At 41.6% G+C, this 25,825-nt stretch overlaps 1 protein-coding gene across 1 annotated transcript in view; it reads right to left on the reverse strand.

Annotated features, from left to right (window-relative positions):
* The window catches only part of ARFGEF3 (ARFGEF family member 3), a 171,071-nt gene that overhangs the window by 107,088 nt on the left and 38,158 nt on the right, over positions 1 to 25,825 (reverse strand). The window contains exons 3-5 of the mRNA XM_080805657.1: positions 20,984 to 21,065; positions 17,642 to 17,773; positions 573 to 641 (exon numbers count right to left, since the gene is read on the reverse strand). Coding sequence (XP_080661783.1) covers positions 573 to 641; positions 17,642 to 17,773; positions 20,984 to 21,065 — 283 coding nt within the window. The remainder of the gene's footprint in view (positions 1 to 572; positions 642 to 17,641; positions 17,774 to 20,983; positions 21,066 to 25,825) is intronic.

The raw sequence follows: 25,825 nt of genomic DNA on the forward strand, positions 1-25,825 counted from the left end.
CTGGAGAAGCCAAGAATTCTGTTGGACATGCTTTTGGGAGTGCTGGAAGGCGCCCAGTGCCCTAGCCTGCAACACAGATGGGAAAGAGAAGGCTTTCCAATGATAGTTACAGAATGTGTTCACTGGGCTTTAGGAGACAGGCCTGGAATTTCATCAGTAAACATCTCTCTCACTCTCGTACCTGGTTTCTTGAAAACCATTTTTTTTTTAAGTCAAATGCTTTTCAATTATTCTTAAGAAAAATAGACTCAGAAAGCAAAAGGAGGCGCAGCACCTAGGTACAGGAGCGTTGGGAGAACCAGTACTGTTATTTCCATTTTAAAACCTCAAATGAAGCAAACCAAAGCATGCAGAAGAGCATTATGACCAAGGGTGACAGAGCCCACAGCCTGCTTCCTACAGATGAATTCCTTAGTGGAAACTCCCCAAGGTAATGATCAGAGAAGGGCTCACCCTACTGCTGGCCTCAGTTCCCCTCCTCCCGGGACTTCTCCCAGCCTGGGGGAGGCAGCTATGAGCAGGCAGCCAGGGAGCACAGCACATGCACACTAGGAGGAGGGGGCACTACTCACCTCTGCAATCTTCAGCACTGCGCTTCCGTTCAGGTCGAATGTCGGAGTATAGGTGATGCAGAGTAAAACCTTTAGCAACCAGGAGGTGAGGGAGGAATGGAGAGAGAAGGGGTTAAAAATTCAGAAATAAAGAGAAATGTGGGGCACGTGGGTGGCTCAGTTGTTAAGTGTCTGCCTTCAGCTCAGGTCGTGATCCCAGGGTTCTGGGATGAACCCCGCATCTGGCTCCTGGCTCCCTGCTCCCTGCTCGGCAGGAAGCCTGCTTCTCCCTCTCCCACTCCCTCTGCTTGTGTTCTGTCTCTCGCTGTGTCTCTCTCTCTGTCACATAAATAAATAAAATCTTAAAAAAAAATAAAAAATAAACAGAAATATGATTTCACATATATTTGTGCAGCTCTGTTTTCATGCCTCCTTTGCTTTTTGCTTTATTTTAATTTGCTCAGTTATTTATTTAAAGATTTTATTCATTTGACAGAGAGTGAGCACAAGCAGAAGTGGCAGGCAGAAGGAGAGGAAGAAGCAGGCTCCTTACTGAGCAGGGAGCCCGATGCAGAATTTGATCCCAGGACTCTGGGATCATGAACTGAGTCAAAGGCAGATGCTTAACCTACTGAGCCACCCAGGCACCCCTGCTCTTTGCTTTATCTAACGTTTCTTCCCATGCTACTCACTGCTCTCTAATGAGTAGCTGCACATTGCCCAGTAAAACAGAGACTAATACTGTAAGTAAAAGGAGCTACCCTCTCCCAGCAGGGAATGGGCACTGCCAAGAATGGCCAGAAAAAGCATTACTCAGTAACTTTAGGAAGTCTGTCTGATAATAACAGGCTCAGTGCTATGCACAGTGTGTGAATTACCTAGGTTGATACTTTCAGTAAATGTGATGATTATTGTCCTTATTTCCCTGACAGGGAAATTGATGCTTAGAGAGATTAAGCCACCTAAGACCATACAAGTAACAAGCTCTACAGCTGAGATTTGAACCCAGGGAATCGGACTCCCTGCCTTGAACCACCGTGCAATCTGTCCCGTCCTCTTCCTAGACCCAGGCATCATCGTACTTTCTGTTCCTGTCCCCTTCCCAAATCCCCAAGGGATTAGAAATTCTTTAGCAGGCACTTTCCTCTTCCTTCCTATAACGTCCCCCAAGATGCTGCCCAGCATTTACTTGTTCATCTCAGGTGACCCTTATTCTACAAGATAGACAATGAGTTAGAGACATTTGCAAGATCTTTAACAACCACTAAAAATTTCACTTTGTATCTGTAGAGCTATCACAGAACAGATGGACAAAAGCCTGCGGCATTTTAAAAATTGTTTCTAATTTTGTGGATAAGAAGCGAGACTCTCCCTGTTCCATCCTTTGACTTGCGGCACTGTGAATTTTCTCCCTGCTAGTCTGAGATATAACTGCCGGTGTCTGCTCCTTGATCTCAAACCCAACACCTGGGTCCTGCCAGCAGCTTGGCCTGTCAGTGGGGGTTGCCTGAGGAGGCTTCTTATCTGGTTCTGCCCAATTCATGAAAGAATGCTGAAGCCTTGCAAATCTACCTAATTCGGGATATACACCTAATCAGCACAGCAAAAAGTGCAATTGCCAGATGGGACAAGGAGTCTCTCCTAATCCCTCCGTCTTAGTTACTGGCCAGGCCACCCTAGGAACAGCTGCTCCTCCAGGGAAAACAAACATGTACGTGATTAAACAAGGAAAAGGGGATTTTTGCCAACTTTATAGTCATGAGCTTAGATAAGTTCATTGCAGGTCTGTCCCTCAGTCTTTTTTTTTTTTTTTTTTTTTTGACAGACAGAAATCACAAGTAGGCAGAGAAGCAGGCAGAGAGAGAGAGGAGGAAGCAGGCTCCCTGCTGAGCAGAGAGCCCGACGTGGGGCTCGATCCCAAGACCCTGGGACCATGACCTGAGCCGAAGGCAGAGGCTTTAACCCACTGAGCCACCCAGGCGCCCCTGTCTCTCAGTCTTTTGATCCTTAAGGTGCCGGACACCCAAGAGTCAACTCCAGATAAAAATCGTCCCATGTCAAGCAGGCTGACAGAGACTGTGGGAACAGCTGTTCTAAGTCCTCCTGGGAAAAGGCTTTCTTCTGTTGAATGAATATCTTTGGGGGTTGGGGCTTGGTAGACAAGAAGTGATGAAAACTGAGGAGAGACAGCAGTGTCACCAGGACCTAACTGGGCTTGGAGGGAGGACATGTCTTCTAATATTTGGTGGTACCTTTGCCTGAAACCCTCCTGTCCTTGGCTCTTCCTGCATTTGTTCCTCATGTGACTCATTTGGTTGGCTTCTTCTAGGTCTCAGCATAAATGTAACCCCCTCAGAGGGGTGTCTTCCTCTGACAACAAAGCCCTCTAACTGGTTTGTCACATCCCTTTGCTTCATGACTTAAGAGCATGTGCCAGTCTCATAAACAACTGGTTTACTTAGCGATAATCTTCCCATTAGACTATAATATCCACCAGGCACCTGAAAGACCCTCAAGGCTTTCTCATATGGTACTGTCTTACTTTCAGTTTTTGCTATGTCACACAGCTTCCCTTTCTTGAATTGCTCCCCCGGCTGTCATTCCTGTCAGGTGAGTGGGAGGTTATGGGGGACTGATGGAGATGGTGGTCCACGGAGTTGGGAAATGGCTTTTCCATCTGGGCTCTTGGCTTTTTAAGTATTTATAATAAATCCTGGCAACTGGCAATATTTCACAAGGTGAAAATAATGGCAAATATTTGTCTAAACTGGTTACTGTTACTTAGAAGACTGGTGATCAGCTTTCTGCCCTCCATTACTCTGTACATCCATACAAGGTGCACAAGAGTGGATTTGGAAAGAAGTTTTCAAAAACCAAAGCAGTTTTCTGGGACAAGAGATGCTTTCGGGCAGAAGGGGTTGGGGGAAGTAGGAGCAATACCAATGGGGACGTCTTCATGAAGGACACTGAGTCGGTGGTAGTTGGTAATCAAGGTTCTCTGGGGAACAGAGAAGGGTCAACTTCCTTTGCCACAGGGAAGCCAGTCAATATAGAATGAGGCCCCCTAGCAACAGTCTGAAGGAAGCTGAGGATCCCTGGACCAAGCTAATGCTGATAGAGTTCAAAAGATCTTTGAGAAAAGGCTTTCCACACTTCATGTCTGGCCACCAATATCCAAAGACTCATGGAGTTATTTGCAAAAACTAAGAACAACCAAAGAGAATGAAAGCTCCGTAAGCTCAGGTACAGTTGCTGGTGTCAGAAGCATAGAAGGTTTTAAATACAGGGAGGACAGTGCTCCTGGGCCCCTATGACTCACATGGTCTATACAAAGAGCACTGTGTCTGGCAAGGATGACTCAGTAGACAGAAATGACTTATCAAAAACGATCAGTGGAGAAATGGCTGATGTGCCCAATGCCTAGTAAGCATTCATTCGCTGGATTAAAACAAAGACTGGGTAGGACATTTGGGGGACAGCTAATGAATTTAAAGAATCTGATTTCTGTTGCATCATGAGTAGGCAGAAAGTTCAGATTCACATTCTGTGCACACTGGCCTCAAGGAAAACAGGAGTGACTAAAGCCTGAGGGCGAGTCCATTAAAAATACATCCCTCACAGGGTCAGTAAAGCTTATTGACTAAGTCATTGTCATTGCTGAACAGCAGAAACTTGGGTGACTGGCAGTGTCTCACAATCCAGCTTGCTGGCATGGCCTCCATAGAGGAGCTATGAGGATAGGGAAAACAGGCACAAGGTTTTCCAGGAAATGGGAAAAATCATTGCAAAGACTGAGAGAAATCCCAATCATTAAAAAAAAACAAACAATCAATAATCAAATAGCTATGGTGTACAAGAAGCAACCCTTCAATTTAAAAGATGTATAGAAACTTTGGGGCACCTGGGTAGCTCAGTCAGTTAAGCATATGCCTTCAGCTCAGGTCACGGTCTCAGGGTCCTGAGATTGAGACCCGTATCAGGCTCTCTGCTCAGCCAGGAGTCTGCTTCTCCCTCTGCTCTCTCAAATGAATAAATAAAATCACTTTTAAAAAAAAGAGGTTTATGATCATAAATTTAAACATGTCTCCAAAGGCAAAAGAAATCAAAGCAAAAATGAACTTTTGGGACTTCATCAAAATAAAAAGCTTCTGCACAACAAAGGAAACAGTCAACAAAACAAAAAGGCAACCCATAGAATGGGAGAAGATATTTGCAAATGACACTATAGACCAAGGGCTGATATCCAAGATCTATAAAGAACTTCTCAAACTCAACACCGAAAAACCAGATAATCATGTCCAAAAAATGGGCAGAAGACATGAACAGACACTTCTCCAATGAAGACATACAAATGACACATGAAAAAATGTTCATCACTAGCTATCAGTGAAATTCAAATAAAAACCACACTGAGATACCGCCTTACACCAGTTAGAATTGCAAAGATCAACAAGGCAGGAAACAACAAATGTTGGAGAGGATGTGGAGAAAGGGGAACCTGCTTACATTGTTGGTGGGAATGTAAGTTGGTGTAAACACTTTGGAAAAACAGTGTGGAGATTCCTCAAAAAAATAACAAATAGAGTATCTTATGACCCATTAATTGCACTACCAGGTATCTACCCCAAAGATACAAAGGTAGTGAAAAGAAGGGCCATCTGTACCCCAATGTCCATAATAGCCAAAATGTGGAAAGAGCTGAGATGCCCTTCAACAGACAAACGGGTAAAGAAGATATGGTCCATATATTCTATACATTTCTTTGGAGCAGTTTAGACATATCAGTTAAACCTGTGCACCCTCTCTATGCCTCATTAGATTTATAAGCTTCTTAAAGGAGTAAAGTGTGACTTTTTGATGCCCACCATGTTTCCGGCAACTTGCCAGGCCCCAGGAGGTGTGGTGTCCTGGCCCAGGCTCACCCCTTCTGATGCACAGTCCACATGAATGATGACCCTCAGAGTTTCAGTGAGACTGTGCACCTTCGTGCCTGGTCATTATTGTAAAATTTGTAGACAATGTATTAAGACAGCCCAGTCATACAGAAGAAAATTATCCTGGGAGTCTGAATGGCAGAATCAGGTTGGTATTGTGTACCATCACAAAATGGCAGATTTTGTGACCACATAAGGTAAGAATCCTAGAGTTTCTGATGACTTGGTTAGGGTGATCAGAATTTTGTAAGCCTCCTTTCAGGATGTCCAGCCACCTGGCAGGACCTCACTCTGGAAAGGGAAAAAATCATCTCTCCTAACCAGAGGCCACTCCCATGAGACTCATGGAACATTTTTTCCTTTCTGAGACCTCCTGCTATGCTCTGCTGAGAACCTACCTTTTGCTGTCAACATAGTAAATGGTAACTTGCCTAAGATTTAGGATTCGAAGATCTCATTTTTGCCAAGGTTCCAAATGAGTCCTCCCCAGGACCATTCCTGCAAATACTGGTGTGGAGAAGTGGTTCTTGACCTTAATGGGTAGCAACTGCGTGTCTACTTTTCATCTAACCGTGTGCTGCATTACTCAGGCTTCCATTCATGAATCCAACAAGTATTTATGGGTGTGTTATTAGGGGTCTGATCTAATGCTGGTGTTGGGCATATAGTACAGAACCAAAAAGACACCCTGACCCCTGATCTTGCAGAACTAACACCTGGTGTTGAAGACCATCATAAAATAAGGGGTTGCAAGAAATTGTGATGGGTACTATGACTGGGAAAATACACTGTACTCTGGACAAGCCTCTCAGGGTCTAATTCAGAGGATACTAGCTGTAATGCTACTTTCATCTTTTTGTGGACCTTTAAATTTAATACACTACAACACACACTATTAATAAATTAATCCTAGGGAAGAAGACATGGGTTCCATCAAGAAATGTGTTGATTTGGGGGAGTCAAGGCCCACTGAGGACCTGGGGGTATACTAAGGAATTCTTTTTTTCCTCTTTCTTAAACTATTAAAATTATCTTACTTTACATATGAGTGGATCTTGAGGTGACTGTAGTTTCATTTTTCCAAATACCAGATGTTATTTATAATCAAACCAAACAAAATCTACCAGAGCTCAAAAAAGTAGCTAAAACCTTGAGTACAGCCCACAGAAGGCCTTGTCTTTCCTGGTGCATGGAGAGGAGGAGACTCTCTTCAAATTCTTAATGCCAAGTGCATTTCAAACCCCAGCTCAGGTTCTGGCTGAAAATCTAACTTTGTTCCTTAATGCACATTTCCTTCTGGCCTTTGCTATGTCTTGGCATGAAACTTCATAAAATTAAAAATGATTGCATAATTCCTTCTCTTTAGAAACCTTCCAGTTCTTTTTTTACTCTGTCAGATATGGCAAAAACAAGGATGGGAACTTCAGTGTTGAGCATGGGAATTCTGAGCCACCAAATGCCTTTCCATTCAGTGTAGGGCATGTCCCACTTCTGCCCCTGCAGCCTTACAGGGTGTGCACCACTGACAGTATGCCTTGGCCATCAAGTAGAAACGGACTTGAAATACAAGCAACAAAGCAGACTCCGTTTTCCAGAGATAGCAGAACGTGTGCCATCAGAGTGGGGTTGGGGGTAGTCGCAAAGTACATACCGAATGTCCAGGCACATTTTCTTATCGAAATTTAAAATGTGGCTGCTCAAAATAAGCATTTTTCCCCTTATTTTTTGATCGAAGTTTTTCAACCTCAATACTATGGACATTTTGGGTCAAATACTTCTTTTTCTGGGGGACTGTCCTGTGCATTGTAGGGTGTTAGCAGTACCCCTGGCCTCTCACCTCCAATGACAGTGGCAATCCCAACTGTGACAACTGAAGATGTCTCCAGACATTGCCAAATGTTCTCTGGGGGACAAAATACTCCCCAGTGGAGAACCACTGTTTTAGATCACTTATACCCCCCACACCCTGTGAATATAGTGGAGAACCCCTACAATATTATTACTCTGCTTCCAGAAGCCTCTAAGCTACAATCCAGAACTTTCAGAAGGCATCTCGGAAGGACCCACTGATCCTTCGTTAGGTTTCAGAGACCCCAGACTGAAGGTAACAAGAAGTAGTTGAGCTATGACCCCAGTCTTTATTTTGGTTCAAAGAAAATAAATGAAATTATTGTATTGCATGAACCCTCTACCCCTTAGGACTTGAACTGACTTCTCTTAGGCTGAGGTGACAGATAATTTGAGACATCACTTTCTGGTTCAGCTTGCCTACATTCTGGCTACAAATGGCTATTCTGAGATTTTTTTAGTCCATAGAAAATATTTTGCTAGGGTTCCTGAGTACCCAGTTTGGAAAATATTTCTAATTATTCATTGGCATATAGTTGTGTCTTTTCTGGCCTTGATTTGGTGCCTCTAGTAGTTAAGTCTGATATTCATTCATATTTATCAATATGCCCTTAGCACCTAATTCTAGGAAATACTATAACAGTGATATCTGTAAAAAATTTCTTTGTAAATATTAAATCATAATGAACTTGGCTGATTCACTTGAACAAATAAATAAACCATTCTTATTCTTCCCTCCAAATTCTCTCCCTTGGCAAGTTCCCGTAATTTCTCCCTCTAACTGGAGACTCAAAAATCTATCATTGGAGCCAACATTTCCTCCAAGTTTCCATCCCTAATTTCAACTTCTCAACATCACCAATGAGTATATGCAATTCCATGAAAATCATTAAATCTCCAACATGGTAAACAGATAATACTTCCCCCACCTCTCAAATTCCTAATTATATAACCATTAAAATTACACTTGAAGAAGAAAAAATTACACTTGAAGGAATAAATATAGCCATCTGGGAAATGTTTATAATCTAAAGTGAAAAGAAACAAAAGTCTATATACACAATGAATATAACTGTGAACATATACATATGATTAGAAACAAATATACAAAAGCCAGTCGTCCTTATGGGATTCACAGTGAACTTTCCTCCATTTTGGAAAGCCTCTAGTGCTAAACTCCTTGTATTTCTTTACATGACCCTTTAAAAATATTATGATTCTTTCATATCTGACAATGTGAACTCACTATGTCTCTCTTAAATTGGCTCCTTAAAATCCATCATTCAGTCAGAAACTCTGGTTCCTCATCCCATTATCACCTTGGATTTTTCCTTTCCCGCCCACTTACCACCTACTCCAGTGCCAGTCACTGCGGCTCCTGCTTCTCTCCCTGCCTATCTGCTCAGGGCACGTGGGAGCACCTGTCTGCACAGCATTGCTAAGGACCCTTCCTATTGCTTCGATCTGATTCACATCCTCAGGACTTCTCACTTAGGCTCTTACAATAAGCTAGTTCACCAGTGCCTCTGACTCAGTCCTGTTGACTTCAGACCATCCTGCAAAGCCCTTCCTTCTTCCTGTGCACCTTCAACATCTAACACTCAGCTCTGGAAGTGTCCCTTTCCCGCTTCCTCTGACCAGGCCCTAGAGAATCTCCCTCAACCTAACTTCCAGCCTCATGGCTCACCCACCTTCAGGAATCCCAGTGTAAGCCCACACTTTCTAATCCATGGGGCTTTTCTCTTCTACCAAGAATGCCCGCCCTCCAAAAAAATTGTCTTAATTCTGTACACCTTTAGAACTTCAACTCAAATAGTATCCCCTCCTTGAAATGCTGATCTACCCAGCTCATTGTAGTTTCTCCTTCTGAATTTTTCCAACTCCACTTCTGTGACAACATACACAAATACTTTGAATTATGGTAAATATCATTATCTCTTTCCGATTAGTTTATGAGCACTTGCCTTTGAATGTATGGCTTTTAATCCTACAAAGTTTTATATATTGCTAGTAATGAAAATACATTCACTGAACAAACCAATGCAAATAAATCTAAAAGAAAACAAATCAAAAGGCTCAATCAATTATCTTTTTCTAGGTTAGTCTGTAACAAACGTATTTTGACCTAATCTCACAGCTGATGCTTTAAGAAGTAAATTTCATGAGCATGTCCCAGATAACACCTTTACTCCTTCCTTCTCTTTTCTTCTCAGACTCTCCCCAGAATGGGCACCTCATCTCAGATAGTCTCTGCTCATATATACTCAAGGCTTTTGATAATTTCATAATCAATGCTTGTAGACATGACCAACCAAGTTCCACAAGATAGTATTTACAGGGCTAAAGCCAACTTGATTCTCTATATGTGAAACATTTAACAATTTAATAATTACAAAGCTCTTCTAGAATATCCAAACCATATGAATTGTGCCTAGTATGATGGAACTGAAATTTATTGGTGTAAATGGTGGGGTGTTTTCTGTAGACTGTGGAATCACGGCAAATGGTTAGGACACGAAATATATGTAGGTGGACAACTGATAAATCAGAATTTACAGAATTCTTCTTTGAAGCTACAATTCAACAATAGTAAATATGATGAAGCCCTTATTTAGAAATCAGAAATATATGATGAAATACACATTCTTCCATTATGACAAAAGAAAGTTACCATTATAGGCTGTATAGAGGGCCAGACTATAGAGGAAGAAAAGAGACAGGAAGTAGAAACTCCTAAAGTAAAGATAGTTTGAATGTTCTGGTTCATAATTCTAATGAGTTTAGAGGTATTCATTTTATTATTATGTTACACATCTTCTTTTCTAATAATTGTAACAACAATGAAAGCTAATACCAACCCATGCTCTGCATTGTTGCAAGCACTTCTTTCATATTAACTCACTGAAGGCACAACTCTAAGAGGTATGCATTATCATTGTTCACATTTTACAGATCAGAAAATTAAGGAACAGAGAAGCACCTTTCCCAAGGTCATCAGGCGTTCTAGCTCCAGAACTGTGCCCTTACCACTCTGCTACCAGGTATTTTGAAAGAAAGAAAAAGTAACAAGAAGCTTAAAAACAAGAGAGCCTAATGATTATTTTATAGGACAGTTACTCTCTGCCGTTTCTTACTCCCACAGACACACCTGGCCACTTAAGTGTTCCTCAGGGGATTCTATCTACTGCAAGAGAGTGTTCTCCTTTCATTAGGTTCCATTATTTTTCAGAAGCCGTAGGACTCACATTGACCTTGCAGTTTACTTAAACACAAGTCTGAGAAGTTTTCTTCTCTACCCATCCAATAGCACACATCCGGAGACCAGATCAAGTCCCAGCCTTGCTACAAAGTCTTCGCAGAAAACTATAAATAGCTGAAAAATTAACCCTGCTACCGACCACTGTGTAAGCCCAGACAAGTAACTGGACCATTACAGCTTCAATTTACCTATAAAAAGAAGTAACTGCTGATATGTGAACTTACTTCCATTCTAAAGTGTGAATCTGTGTTAATCCTTCTCATCTGTGAACTCACACAGGTTAATTATCTATCATCATAAATTTAGTTCCTTTTGCTTGTTGCTTACCCTCATGGTCAAACCTTCGCCTCTCCATCCATCAATAACTAAGTTAACAAGCAATTAGTAAGCCATGTGCCAAATGCTCTGGTTGGCACTAAAGGGATAAAAACAATACTAAAACATGTAATTAGTTTTCACTAACTAGTGAACTTTTCCAGTTATGCCTGGACCAATAGTTAAGGAGTAACCATTTCAGAGATTATACTGTGCACTTTCCCCCAAGGGCCCACTGTAGGTAGTCCCCTGGGCCTTGGCTAAACTCCTACCTCCCTGAACACAAGGCCACCGTCTTCTGCCCCCGACAGAAGAAAGGTAACAGAGGGGATGATGGGCCAGCTGCCTTTTGGGAAAATATGCCAGACTGTAATCCCCATGTGACAAGTGATTGTGGAAGACTGCCAGTTATTGTTCAACATTGTCCCCTTTGTTTTCAAGAACAGAACTCTCGACACACAACTGCCCCAATAAAGACTATACTTCCCAGCCTTCCTTATGATGGAAAGTTGCCATACATCCATGGCCAATAGATTGTAAGCAGAAGTGTCCTCTTGCCAGGTGGCTGGAGTGTGAACCATTGATTGAGGATGGGGCACCATCATGGACCACAAGGTGGAGAAACAAAATTCCAGAAACAAGGATTTTAGAGCATGAGGGCCAGCCTAAGTCTGTGAAAAAATGAAAATAAACCTCTGCCCTGTGTCAGCTGAAACGAACTCTAATTAATACAACAATCTTTTCTTCCCTTTCTCCAGGCTTATCCTCTCGTCTGATTCTTTATGCTTTAGATGTCATTTTATTTGCTTATTTAAATTCAATTAGCCACCAACATTAGTTTCAGATGTAGCGTTCAATAATTCATCAGTTGGGTATAACACCCAGGCTCATTCCCTCATGTTAAATGTTATTTATTTTAAATGTCACTTCTTAAGAATAGCCTTCCTTCTCTGTCGTCCTCTTCATCTGTCCTCCATCAGGTACTATTAGAAATATACTTTTGGGTCCCTAGATTTTTCTTTCCTCATGTTCATCACAATATATGTGTACTTACATGTTTCATCGATTTCTATCTCCATCACTAACCTCTAAACAGACTCTGTTTCTGTTTGGTTTTGGTTTCATTTTCTTCACCAAAGATCTTCTGTGGCTTGCATAGTGCTTGGCACACAAGAAGCAATAAAATATTTGAGGAATAAATGACTGAAACAATTGAAGGATCTTCCTGCTTTACTAGAAACTGTGGACCATCCACAGTAAACAGTGAAGGCCTCTCCATCTGTATTTGCTTAATAAAAATTAGGAGGAAAATCTGTAAAAACATTTAGCAGAACTGTTCTCAGATGTATTCAAATGGCATGGCATTGGAAATTGTGGCACTTAAAAAAATAGATAATGTGAAAATATCTTCATCTCAAAAATAATGCGTACTATTGAAAGGAAAATTGCATTTCTAAGATTTCGGTGTTTGCTTCTTACTTCTTCATATATTTTTATTGTCTCTCTGAGGCAGTCATAGTGGAGAGTAAAGAAACCTGGGAGAAAAACTTAGTAAGAATTTTATCAGTGTGTGTACAAAGTAGGAAAAGAGGATCATCATTCAATCTTAGCAGCAGGAAAATGGGTGGTTTAAGAACCATTTACTTAGCAGATCCACATATTTTACAAACTTCTCTGCATTAATTACAGAAATATGTTTGTAAACAAATCAGATCAATCTCTTAACAATGGTACATTAAAATTAAACAGTTTTCATCAAATCCTGGATTTTTCCTTAATACCAGAGATTGCTGCAGATCTTCTAAATTGTCTCAGTAGCTTTCGACTAAGAAGGGATTTCTCCTTGTTACGAGAGGGGAAGACAATTTAACCATTTCATCCTGAAGCTGCACTAATGATCGTTTCTCACATGAGGCACTCCGGAAGACCCACTGCCCAGAGTCATGGGCATCAAAGCTAACCATTGGATAAAGAGCCAGTATGAGACTCCTCCATTAGGACATGACGGAGAGGAATTTAGAAACAGTCCCTTTATTTGGTCTGTTTCTTTCTCCCAGACCAAGGCACTGACTGCATTGTTGGTACATAATTTAAAAGCCCGCTCTCCTTCTCACTGTAAGACCGGAGTTCTAAATGGACACCTTTGGTCTATCAGCTCTACGGCCATCAGCTCTTTTTCCATCTTATCTGTATTTTCTGTAGGTGTTTGGTTGGCTTTTTTGTAAAAAAAGCCCCCCAGCCTGATCTCAATCTCGATCTTCTCTATCACACACACACACACACACACACACACACAGAGTCATTAGCTAATTTGGTGGGAAAGACATTGATTCTTCTTCAAACTTGAATCTAGGTCTTGAAACTACTAAGAGAATGTATGGTCATGGAGGATGCCAAAAACCCACAGGGTTCTGAGCCACTATTAGCTTTGCCCCTTATCAGCCTGTGACTTAACTTTCTATTCAATTCTCTTTCAAATAGGGATAGTGCTGACTAACACCCATGCGCCTTTTAGAATAGACTCAGAAGGGGCGCCTGGGTGGCTCAGTGGGTTAAGGCTCTGCCTTTGGCTCAGGTCCCGATCTCAGCGTCCTGGGATCGAGCCCCCCATCGGCCTCTCTGCTCAGTGGGGAGCCTGCTTCCCTCTCTCTCTGACTACTTGTGATCACTCTGTCAAATATACAAATAAAAACTTAAAAAAAAAAAAAGAATAGACTCAGAAGGCAAGCGACCTAATCCACTGTTTAAGAGCATAAGTTTGACCTCCGGCGGCATTACAGGGCAAACACTGGCCCCGCCATTTGACTAGATGTATGACCTGAGTGTGAATGTACAGTATTGACCAGAGCATCTGATGCATAGTAAATATCAAATTATCAACCCCTGTCATTTCTCCTTGAAAAATTGTGAAGGATCCCACTAGTATCATTTCTATCACCAAAAGATGCACCCAAAGTAAAACATCTAATAACAGCACATCCATCAGATGCTTTCTCAGTATCCATTATCACATCCTTCCTTATCCACAAAGCCAGCTGCCTCCCTCAGATAGGATGCTCATATCTCTGACACATTTCTGGAGGCAGAAGGCCAGCCACAGTTCCCTTCAGTTTTAAAGACTCAGCCAGCTGTATCAGCTAATAACCTCTCCAAAGGTTATCTATCAGGAAGAAGGGGGAAAAAAGTCCTAATTGCTCTAGTCAGAGATGTCATTAGTTATGTACCCGGCTCCTGGGGAGTCTGCGTGGCATTTACCCAAATGGCACCCACCATGGGAAAATGTTACCAAAGCGGGCAAGTGTTTAACCTAAATGTTAAGTAGTTCCCTGCTGTCTGTTAATCTATTACTAAGATAATATATCTTCAGAGAAACCTTCTTTCTGATTCTACAGTCCTGATCCTTGATTTGCTCAAGCTATAAAATTTTTATTTGGATTCCATGGCTGTTTCCATAAATCATAATAAAAATAAAATTTTTATTTGGAAACATGGCTATTTCCATAAATCAAAATTGCCTTTTCTCCCCCTTTTGTTAGACAGTAAAACCATGCAGAACAGATCTTAGACTAAGTGATCTAACATCACTCCGATTTAATTTGTCAGGAGCAAGCATCATTGATTTTTTTTAACCCTCCAGTTGAAAGTCTAGGGCCTTCTTTCCAAATGAGAACACTACCTTTGGAATCTTGAGTCTCATTATTAGATAGTTTGTTTAATCTCTGGGAAACTTCAAAGAGGAAACCATATTATTTTCTCTCCAGGAATTTAATACAAGCGCTCCACACTCTTAAGAGTGTGACAGGGTTCAATTTCTTGTGTTTATAAACACTACCAGAGAGCAACGTGTGAGTAAAATGTATGGCATAGCTTCTTAAAAAAATGGCACCTGGGGTTTGTCATAAAAATGGGCTCTGCTGTGGTTAGACAGACATAAATAAAAACTGAAAGGTGTGGCTTTATCGCTCCTGAATAACGTCCCGTATCTGAAATGCCTACCATATCTCACTTTAAAAGATTTTCTAGTACCTACAAAATATTTATATAAAATGGATTTTTATAGGAGATGCCTAGTTTAGATTATTTATCATGAGTTATATAAAGCATCAAGAATAAATACACCCTTCCTGTGTATTGGGGATCGAGCCTTTCCTTGAGGGCTCATCCAATTCTTTCTTTTGGCGAGAACAAGTGGCAAAACCATTTTAATATGGTAATGATATTAGCAAAACCAGGATGTATTTGGGAGTTTTTAGTTGGGCCATTATAAGTAGGATAGCACCCAAGAGAAAAGGGCACACGCTTCTAAAGGTGACTGAAGTTACTGCAGAAAATTTTCCTGCATAGAGAAAGGGTATGAACACTATTATTATTTCTAAGCCAGAAATGCTATAATTTGGGTATGTTTTTATACCCAAATAATTTAAATGTCAGAAATAAGTAATGATCATGGAACCTTCCCTCATGGACTCTCACGCTCGGACCACCAGCTCTGGAGTTCCACTTGATGCTAATAATATCACTTGAGGGTATAGTTTGTTATCTTGTCTAAAAAGGTTTGTCTAAGATAAAAGTACACTATAAAAGAAAGTAACTGAAGGCTAGGTTTGTTGTAAACTGAAGTATTTTTTTCCCAATCCCAATGATTAAATGGTTAAAATGATTAATAGCATAAGGCAAAGGCCTTTCTCTTTTTAAGCATTTTGGAAATCTAATTTTAAAGAATGGCAGGCCAAATTACTGTTTTCTTCTTGTCTGACAGTGCCTGATTTCTTCCCGGACATTAACGTAGAATTCTATCATGGTGTCATTAGAAAGTCCATTAAGATAGGCTTTCCAGGATTTCCAGTAGAGTTAACATGTGTCAACTTCTGTCCTCAGCAAGGCTAGCAGAAGGCACTGCTGGGCTGGAACGAGGAAACAGGCCTAAGTTTTCAAAACAGGTGTTACTGTTGACATAACCATTAAACATCCTGCTTCTCTAAGACTTTTAGAAGAATGGGCACTTTCTCCTTCTATTTCCATAAGAATGTGAGTCTGTGGGGTGTGTGTCTCCTTGTGACACCACAGCTCACCCTCCAGTACATGGAGACCTAATACTACAAGAACAACTCAACAGACTGGTCTTGGAAGCCACAAAAGTTAACATGGCAGCCAGCCTTGTCTCTCTCTCAACGGTGGCATGGAGGAAGTGGAGAAGTCAAATAAGTTCTAGAAGTGGTTGCTCTTCAGTTCCTATGAATGCACAGCTGCCAAATGTATGTCAGAGGACAAGGCAAAACTTCGCATTACAGAATCAGAGAGAGTTAATGACGAATGAGATCTTCGGGATCAGCTAGCTCGGGGATTCTCAATGTTTACTTTAAGAATAGTCCTAGAGGCACCTGGGTGGCTCAGAAGGTTAAGCATGTGGTTTTGGCTCAGGTCATGATCCTGGGGTCCTGGGATGGAGCCCTGAGTCAGGCTCCCTGCTCAGTGGGGAATCTGCTTCTCTCTCTCCCCCACTTCACTTGTGCTCTCTTTCCCTTTCTCTCAAATAAAGAGTGTTTAAAAAAAGTAATGTTCCTAGACGCACCCACTGAGACTATGACTCAGCACCCGCAGGTGGGAAGTAGTAGGCATATGCCAACACTTGTAAAGCACTGGCTTTATGCCAGATACTGTGCTAAGTTCTTTACAAATATCACTCATTTAATCCTTGCAACAATCCTGTTGGGTACGTGCTACTATTTCCCCCATTTTATAGACGAGGAGACCAAGGCACAGAGAGGTTAAGGAATCTACCTGCACTGAAATTACCCGTCAGCTATGGGCTATGCCGAGGCCCAGGGCACTGAGAAAATACCATCACTGAAATCATCATCTCTGAATGGAGAAACCGAAACCGAGAGGAGTGAATTCTCTTACCCGAGACAAAAATCCTTCAGTGCATTTCCAGGAAGAAATCAACCATTCTAGGACACCAACTATTCTTAAATATTCCTCTATACTTATTCCTCCAGGAGAAAATGAATAGATGGCATTATTAAAAGCCAGCCCCGTGGTTCCAGCTGTGTTGCTCTGATTGAGGTGCTGCTCTGGGGCAGAGATTTCCATCCTCTGCAGCTCAACTCGTTGTTCATTCACAGGATAAGACACATTCCAGAGTTGGCATAAGGGGCTCCCAATCATGGTGATCCGCAAAGGGAGGGCAAAGGGAAAGGGGAGGGAGAGGTGCCATCCCCCAAAGTGGTAACTGAAATGGGGGAGATAAGGTTCCCGTAATTTGAGAATAGACAAGAAAGATGGAATTCTAATGTAGTTCCCCAAATTGGTCTTCCTGACCCTAAACTGCCTATTTCTAAAGCCTTAGTATATGTGAAAACATCATTAGGTCACTGCTTTGTTTTAACATAAATAGGCAGCAGAATACCCAGAATGACCAGATCTACAAGCTGGACCTACTCTCGTGCATTCTCTCAAAAAGTGATAAAGACGTTACCTAATACCATTGGATGTGCAGGATCAAGCCAAAAAATCATATAGATTTACCGAAATTCTACCTTTTTACCTAGTTGTCATTTCTGTTCAACAATCCAGGTAATTCTGGGGGACCATAAGCAAGAATAACCATATATTCCAAATGAAAAGGGAGCCGGCATCACCACAATATGGAGGCATTTCTAGTTAGGGGGTGGGGGGGGTGGTCAGTCTGTTCCCATCCCAGTGACGCAAACCAGCAGCCACGTCAAACCAACCTTCATCACTTCCACCTGCAGGTCTTCATTGAGGGAAGGCGTCACTTTCACAGCATTCAGGATCTGATTGAGCAGCTGCTTCTCATCAGAGTCTGTTTCCATGGATACAAACCTCTCCTCTGACAGAAGCTTCTGTAAAGAGGCACAAGGCAATGATCACAGACAGGCTTTCCCCTGCTGCCATAGTCTGTTGTATCTTAGTATGTCCTGAGGATAATTTCTAGTACTCAGGAGCCCTGTCGGTGGAGGACATTCGGAAAGAACTCATGATACATGCCAACAAACAAGGACAAATGCATCAAACCTTTCGCACAGTCTGGGCAAAGACTTTTTTTTTTTTTTTTTAAGATTTTATTTATCCATTTGACAGAGAGAGAGATCACAAGTAGGCAGAGCAGTGGGCAGAGAGAGAGGGGAAAGCAGGCTCCCCGCTGAGAAGGGAGCCAGACATGGGGTTCAATCCCAGGACCCTGAGATCATGACCTGAGCCGAGGGCAGAGGCTTTAACCCACTGAGCCACCCAGGTGCCCCTGGGCAAAGACTTTTTGCTGCTGTTAGAGAATTCATTCTAAATAACATGGCGACCATACAAGTTGTGTGGTTGGTGGGGACAGAGGATGAATGTGCCAGGGCCATCTAGCACCTATCCAAAGTCACATTCACACATAACCCTTTCTGAACATAGATTTGTCATAGGAAAGGAGAAGGTCTTGTAGACAACAAGTTCATTTTTCAGATATTTCCTAAGGTGAACAATCATTTACCCAAGAAGTATTCATGAACTCACAAATCTTAATGTGTTTCCATCAGAAAATGAATCCCACAAAAACTAAAATGAGACATTCACTTTGATGAGGTCTCTCAGGAGATACTATACCTCACAGTTCTTTTTTGTGAGGAGACAACTCTCATTTTTCATAAAATTCTTAGATTGTACAAAAACCCTCCCTAGAACTCCTACTCCTTCATCTTTTCCTGGAGCCATAAGACTAAGCTAAAATTTCAGAAGTCAGCTGTGAAGTCCCCCTAAGTCTTTTCTTCTCATACTAAACCTCCTGGGGCATCTTCAAATGGTCCTGGTGTAAGATGGCTTCACAGATGCTCTCCTGCTTAAAAACGTGGCCTCCAGAGTGACTGTCACACTTGAAGGGGTGGTCTGACATTAAAGAATTATGCAACCAAGACCGGTCCCTAAGGTACACTCTGAACTTTGGGTGATTAAGATCTGTCACTGATGGTTGATCCCTGGTTAAAAAAAATACACACATATACACACCATTCTGGTGAGTGATAATGGAGGAGGCTAGGCATGGGTGGGCATAGGGGGCATATGGGAAATTTCCAAAACTTTTTCTCAATTTTATTGTAAATCTAAAACTGCTCTTTAAAAAAAAAATCTTAAAAATGTTTAAGATGGCAGAAGGGAAAGACAAAAATAAATGGGGTCTTTGGTGGCACCATTGAGCGGTCACACCCAAACCAGAAATGCCTGCCTCTAGAATTCTAGTTAAGTGAGATAATTAAATGTGTTTATTGCCTAAAACCAAAATCTAAAAAACAGCAATGCCTGACTTTAATTATATTCTCAGATCAAATGAGCTTAGTTGTAAGTCACAGTGCATTCTATGCTGACTCACCCTGAAATCCCTAATTCTCATTCGCAAGGGCTGCAATTAAGCTATTCTATTTGAGACCCTAGTGTAGGATTTTATATTTATCCCTGTTAAATCTGTCCTCATCCCATTCCGCGTACGGTTGCAGCCAAGAACCTTTGAAATTCTGACTCATCCTGTGTAAGGACTCCCTCTTTCAGTGGAATGTCACTGTAGATCCAGAAAACAAGTTCTTCAAACCTTCTCAGGACTCCCTGACATCTTGTTCACATCCTCTCAAAAGAGACCCCCCGCCTCCACTGTCAAGCAGTGCATGCCAGGCACCCCGGAGTGAAATTTATATACACACGTGTTTTTACTTGACATGATAAGGACTGGAAAGCCCTGCAAGAATGTGAAAGTTCAGAGGAAGGAACAGGGTGGTAAGAGGAAGGCTCACCGCCCAGCAAGTCCCCGGAGTTAAAGTGATAGCGCAAGCCCGTGCAAACACGGTTCTGTAAGCTTGGAGTGTTTGGGAGTTAAAAAAGTAAATGGAGGAGGGGCGCGCCTGGGTGGCTCCGACGGTGAAGCTGCTGACTGTTGATTTCGGTGCAGGTCATGATCGCAGGGTCGTAGGATCAAGTCCCATAACAGGCTCCATGCTGAGTAGGGAGTCTGCTCAAGATTCTCTTTCTCCTTCTCCCTGCCCCCTACCCCCACTCTGCTCTCTCTCTCTCTCTCAAATAAATAAACAAATAAATAAATAAATAAATCTTAAAAAAAAATAAATGGGAAATCTGTACATTTTCTTAGAGAAAAGGGAACATACATAGCAGGTCAAAACAAACTCCCATTCACATCCATGGTTGGCCCGATCATGTCAGAGAAACCAAAGAGTTTTTAATATCACTGACAATGTTTAAAAAAGGTCTAATACTAATGCATATTAAAACACATTATCTAATTTCAATCCACTGGAGAAAGAAAAGCCATAGTCTTCTCACTCTTTCATATGTATGAGAAAGACACTTAAAGGATGAAATAGTACACGCTAATGTGAAAAGACATCTGACAAATGCCACCAATCCACGGCCACCCTGAACAAACCCCACAGACTTGTCACTTAGAAACTAAGTCACTTAAAAGCCAATACATTATATAGTCATCACCTTTGCACTGTTGGAATTAGACCTATTCTATATGGTATAAAATACAAATGAACAAATGCTCAGAGAAGGAAAGTGCTCAAGCAATCTGACTTTTCTGATTAGGCTAAAATTTTTCCCCCTCCCATTCTTGCTCTGGAAACAAAACACATGAATTTGTTCACCAACCTAACTGTAAAATAGAAAACAAGACAAAATCTTTCTGGTTTACTATTAATTCTCCTTCCACAGAACCAAAGATGCTGAATGTACATAAGATTTGGATTGGTACAGAACTTCAGGTGTCTCTCTTGGGATCCTTTGTCCTCCTAAAGTTGGACACCCCCTGAAGTATTTCATTTCTGTGTGAGCTTAGCTGGGAATCAGTGGCAGATGACAAACGCCTAGCAGTCTAATGCTATGTCCAAAGAAATGATGGTAAATATATGAAAATTCGGTTATCCTCTGTGGTTATTACCTAGTTCAACCAAATTGTGGTCCGGGTCTTTAAACAGCTAGTATTTAAAATGTTAAGTATTTGCTCTTTCAATGCCAAAGTAGCCTGTTAATTTCTGTCACCTGGTTGCGCCCAGTGAGAGCCATACCTGTATTCCTGCCAGAGCATGTTGGGCCAGTTTCACATTCTTGGATTCCAAAGCCAACTGGAGAGGAAGCAAGCATTTCTCCCTGGCAAACACATAAATAAGGACAACATATGAGCTCAGCAAAGCTGGCAGTCAAGTGAAACAAGCCTTATGCATACCCACTCCCAAATACTGCGACACACATACATAAAAACCATAACTGAGAATAAAAATGCTCATGGACTTAAAAATACACACAGCAAAAAAAAAAAAAAAAAAGAAAAGAAAAAGAAAAAAAAACAAAAAAACACCTGTGCAGAAATGAGAGCATATCGGCACTTTCCTTGGCCACAGGAAGAGCCAACACAAGGACCCTCGACCAATTGTTTCGGTGTACAAATTATTACATGGCAGCAGTCTCACCAGTCTGTGCACGTGCCTTACTCTCTCGTAAATATAATTGCTGTACCCAGTACACCTGGGGTGAACAACTCTAGAGAGCACCATTGATATAGATTACAATGTTTTGCTCATACCTCTCTCTCGTCTACAAAGTGAATGCATCACCACCACTACTCTGCTTCATCAATATAAATTGAAATTCTATTAACGTGTTCAGTTTCTCTCCAATTCAAAATGTTCAACAACCATTTATCATTTTTAAATTCACTTTTTAGTCTCCATCAGGTAGAGCTGAATTGTGTGATGGCTTCTCCATAAACATGTTTCCAGGACAGAAATATAAATATCAGCATCTTTGACCAATGAGAAGTCCCTGGTACCATGGGAAAGATGAAAAAGACGTATGTGGAGAGGTACTCAGATGTTTTAAAGCTTAAAAAAATAACTGGGCACTAAAATATGTTAAGAATAAACCAAAAGAGCTGTTTAAAAAACCCATCTTTCTGTTAGAACATTCACTCTAAATAATTAAACAATATCCAAGAATTTTAATCAACCTATTATTTCCCCATGGAGCTACACTGGCACAACAAATGGAATGTTACTTAATTTTACCAGGTTTCCCTGCCCCCACTTAAACCACAGCAACCTCATTTTTATCTGTTTTCTATTTTCAGCATAAACTGAAAGATTCGTGGAGTATGAAAGCTACAGGGTGAGGCTATGGGATTTCGTCTTTGGAGAACTAAGGGTCACTGTTGTAGAGCACAATGAAACAGAAAGTTAATTATAGCTCTGATTCCTTCCTATCAGAAGGATGTCAGGCGCTGCAGCCCTGCTGCTTTTCTGTGGGTCCTCCAACAGCAGCTCCACAACAGATGAAGCAAGAGTCCCAGACCATCCCTGATGCTGGCCACAAAGACAGAACAAAGACAGACTCCATTAGAGAGAACATGAGCCTTCCCAGTCCTTCTCACCTCTCCCCTCACCAACCCAGTGCTACAATAGCCATTTTTATGTGACAGTCAATTAACACTGCAGCCGTTTTTCATTAGACACATCCTATGACAGATGGGCAAATTACCCAACTATGTTCCTTCCAGTTGAGGGGGGGCTGGAATTTTGTCACTGTACCCATTATCACCAGCTTAACTACCATTATAAGGCAAACTTGGCTATGTAGTCAAGTAACGCAGGAGCGGCTGAACTGTTCCCAAGTTTTTTTTTCCCCCTTTGGTTTAATCATAACCAGTTTATAAGCTGGACAAATTAACTGGAAAGGTGAACGTTGATAAGTAGAAATAACAGGCAGATGGAGTATTAACAGAAGAACCACAGAGTCTCATCAGCAAACCCTTGAAACAAATTTCCAACAGGATTCATTAACTGGGAAAGAACTTTCTGCTCATATTTGGAGTCAGATCTGCCAAGGAAGGCTCAGTACCCATGAGCAAGTATGTAGGTCTAAAACCCCCATGGTCTCACAGCCCAGAGGAAGGAAAGTCTCTGCTGAGTGGTCCTGTGCTGCAAATGCACAAATTGTACACATCACCCACCAAGGGCACCAAACAAGAGCAGAGGCCACACTCGGCAGCCACAAGGACACTCTGGAAACGCTGAACCTCATGACCTTTGGTAAGCAGCCCTGTGTTGGCATATAAGCAGCTACAGACTCCTATGGCTCTGCTGTCTTCAGAAATAGTCTTTGAAATCCTCATTCCACTTTCTCATCTACTTCCACATTCACACGATTTGGACCACAGACCTGAGCCAAGCTGTGGACAAATGTCAGTCCCCACCCCCCACGGCTGCACCATGATTCTAGGGGACATCACTGTGTGGCCTGCTTCCATGTGCTAGTCATGCTCACCGGACAGGACTGAAAGATGTAGTGGTTCAGCTAGGTTTGGGCTGAACTGAAAGGTATCAGTGTTTAGGGGAAAGAATCACATAGACCCGGATTACTATAAATTGTATGATCTCAAGATACTTAATTCTGTTGGCTCTTACTTCCCAATCCAGAAAAAGGGCATCTGACGACCAATCCTGCAGGGTAGCACTAAGGAGTACAAATAATGTATCAGGGGTTGGCAAACTTTTTCCATAGAGAGGCAGGTAATAAATATTTCAGGTTTTCTGTTCACGTTGTCTCTGTCCTAAGTACTCAACTCTGCCATAGTTCAAGAGCAGTCGTAGACAATACAGAAATCAAGAAGCATGGCTATGTCCTAATAAAAGTTTACAAAAACAGGCAACAGGCCAGATTTGGCCTACAGACTCTAGTTTGACCAGTCCTGATACAGATAAAGGCAGCACAGATCATGATTTCCCACAGGATGATAAGATCTAATCTTGTCAGAGTATGTAAAAAGATTTTGTCCAGGATATGGAGCTAACTGTCCTGGGAGGACTTTGACAAAACCAAGCCCTCTCCTACAGAGAGATCTTTTAGGACCAAGATCTCTCTTAGTAAATACTGTGTTTTGAGAAAGGAGACAGAGTTCATCTAGGTGCGAAGCCAAGGCACTCCGTCCATCCAACCATCTATTCAACCAACATTTAAGCTCCAGCAAGACACCATCAGGGTGCTCAGAAAAGCCTGGCCAAAACCACAACTGAACAGATACTTGCTTTCATTTCATTCAAGGAAAGACAGAAAAAAATAAATAAAATTAGCCCTTATTTCTCTGTTTAGTGTACCTGTCACTTCAACCTTAAATAAGCATTCTTACCTGGTTTTATATTTGAGAAACTGGAGGTTCAGAGAGGTTCTGTAGCCTGCCCAAGGCTGTATAGCTAAAATCTACTGGATACAATCCAAATGGGATTTGACCCCCCAAGACCAAGTTCCTTCCAATACCTTTTAATCTCAAAAGATCAAAGCACAATTAGAATCGATCTGTTTCCTAACCTTTTCTGGATCATGAACGTATCTGGCACATGACCCTCTTCTAGGAAAAGTACAGAAATCACGTTGAGGACTCATGACCACCCCCAAGTGCCAACTTCATATGGATCCCAAGTTAAAAGCCCCCAACTTCAAGGGAAAGGACCCTGCCCAAAATGGCAGAAATTTTGATGGGTCAGGGAAGAGGGACAGGCTCCCTGACTGGGCTTAAGAGTTCCACAAGGATAGGCTTTGAAGTGATGTTATGCTGAGCCCTGGGGCAGAGAAGGAGGGTGTGTCTGTGTGTGAGACTCTCTTCAAGATCCCAGGTTTCTCCTCCCCTCAGACCCAGTAATGCCCTAGATTAGCATCACAAGCCTCAGCTCCTGACTTCAACAGGAAATGAACACATGGGAAATTAAAGAAGCTCACAGGCACGGCTGATTTCATTGCTTGCTCTCTGGTACCATGAAAACTCCACCGTCTTGGTTTTTTTAAGTGATTTTAATAAAAGAGAATAACAGGCCTGTTAATTGGGTCTCAGGATGAAATTTATAATGAAGTTGCAAGGTGGCACACACCCAGTCCCCTTTGCCCGTACTGCATTAGAATAAATCATCTTTTGATCTTTCTAGATGCTGCCTCATTGGGAAAAGGGCATACCAAATATTAATATTCAGTTACATTAAGTGATTATTTTTATGCACAGGCATGTGCAAGTTCCCTCTAGCCTAATTAAATAAGGGCAGTGGCCTCAGGTTCCATGTCCTGACATGTGATTATTCCTTAAAGAAGAAGAATTAGCAGTGTTGCATATGCATGTGGAACTCATCATCCCACAACACTGTGTCTGGTTGTGTCAAGGAGACTAAACCTATTTCCTTTACTGGATGTCAAGACCAGCGTTATTGGGCTAGAAGAAAGCAATGAACACAGGGCAATTGAAATACGTCAACAGCAGGAAAGTTAGGATTTAGCAAAAATCAGCTTTCAATACCAACTTCAATATGAACTTGAAGTAAAACCAAATCAGTTCCTCAATGTTGGGCTGATTCCTCTTGGATGAACACAGAGACACTTTAGACTTGTAAGGTCTGCCGACTCTCCAATTCTAGGATTCTAGGATCTGAGCCATTTATTCAATAATTGCCTGAAATGCTTCATATAATAACCATGGCTCTGATCGAAAATCAGAGGCTTATATGTGCAAATGCCCACGATCACATGTTCATCTTTCCTATTTTATTTAATTACAACTTTTGAAAGTAGAGATTTAATTGTCAACAAGGTGAAGAGATATGAGATAACCTGTCCGAGGTCCCACGTTTGTAAATGAAACAGCTGTGATTTAAACTTGGACCATATGTGTCTTCAAGACCCACAGCCTAGGCCTCCCCAATGCCTTCACCAGTACACAGCTCCCCACCAACTGCGGCATTAAGACACATGGCTTTAAAAATAGCAGTTCAAATGATTCCAAAGTAAAAAGACTGGGGCAAGCATCAAACAAGTAACGTAAATTACCTTATTTTGAGTGACCACTGATGAAGCAATGCATTATATTTGACAGCTGG

The sequence above is a fragment of the Martes martes genome, assembly GCF_963455335.1.
Source record: "Martes martes genome assembly, chromosome: 6".
NCBI classification, from domain to species: domain Eukaryota; kingdom Metazoa; phylum Chordata; class Mammalia; order Carnivora; family Mustelidae; genus Martes; species Martes martes.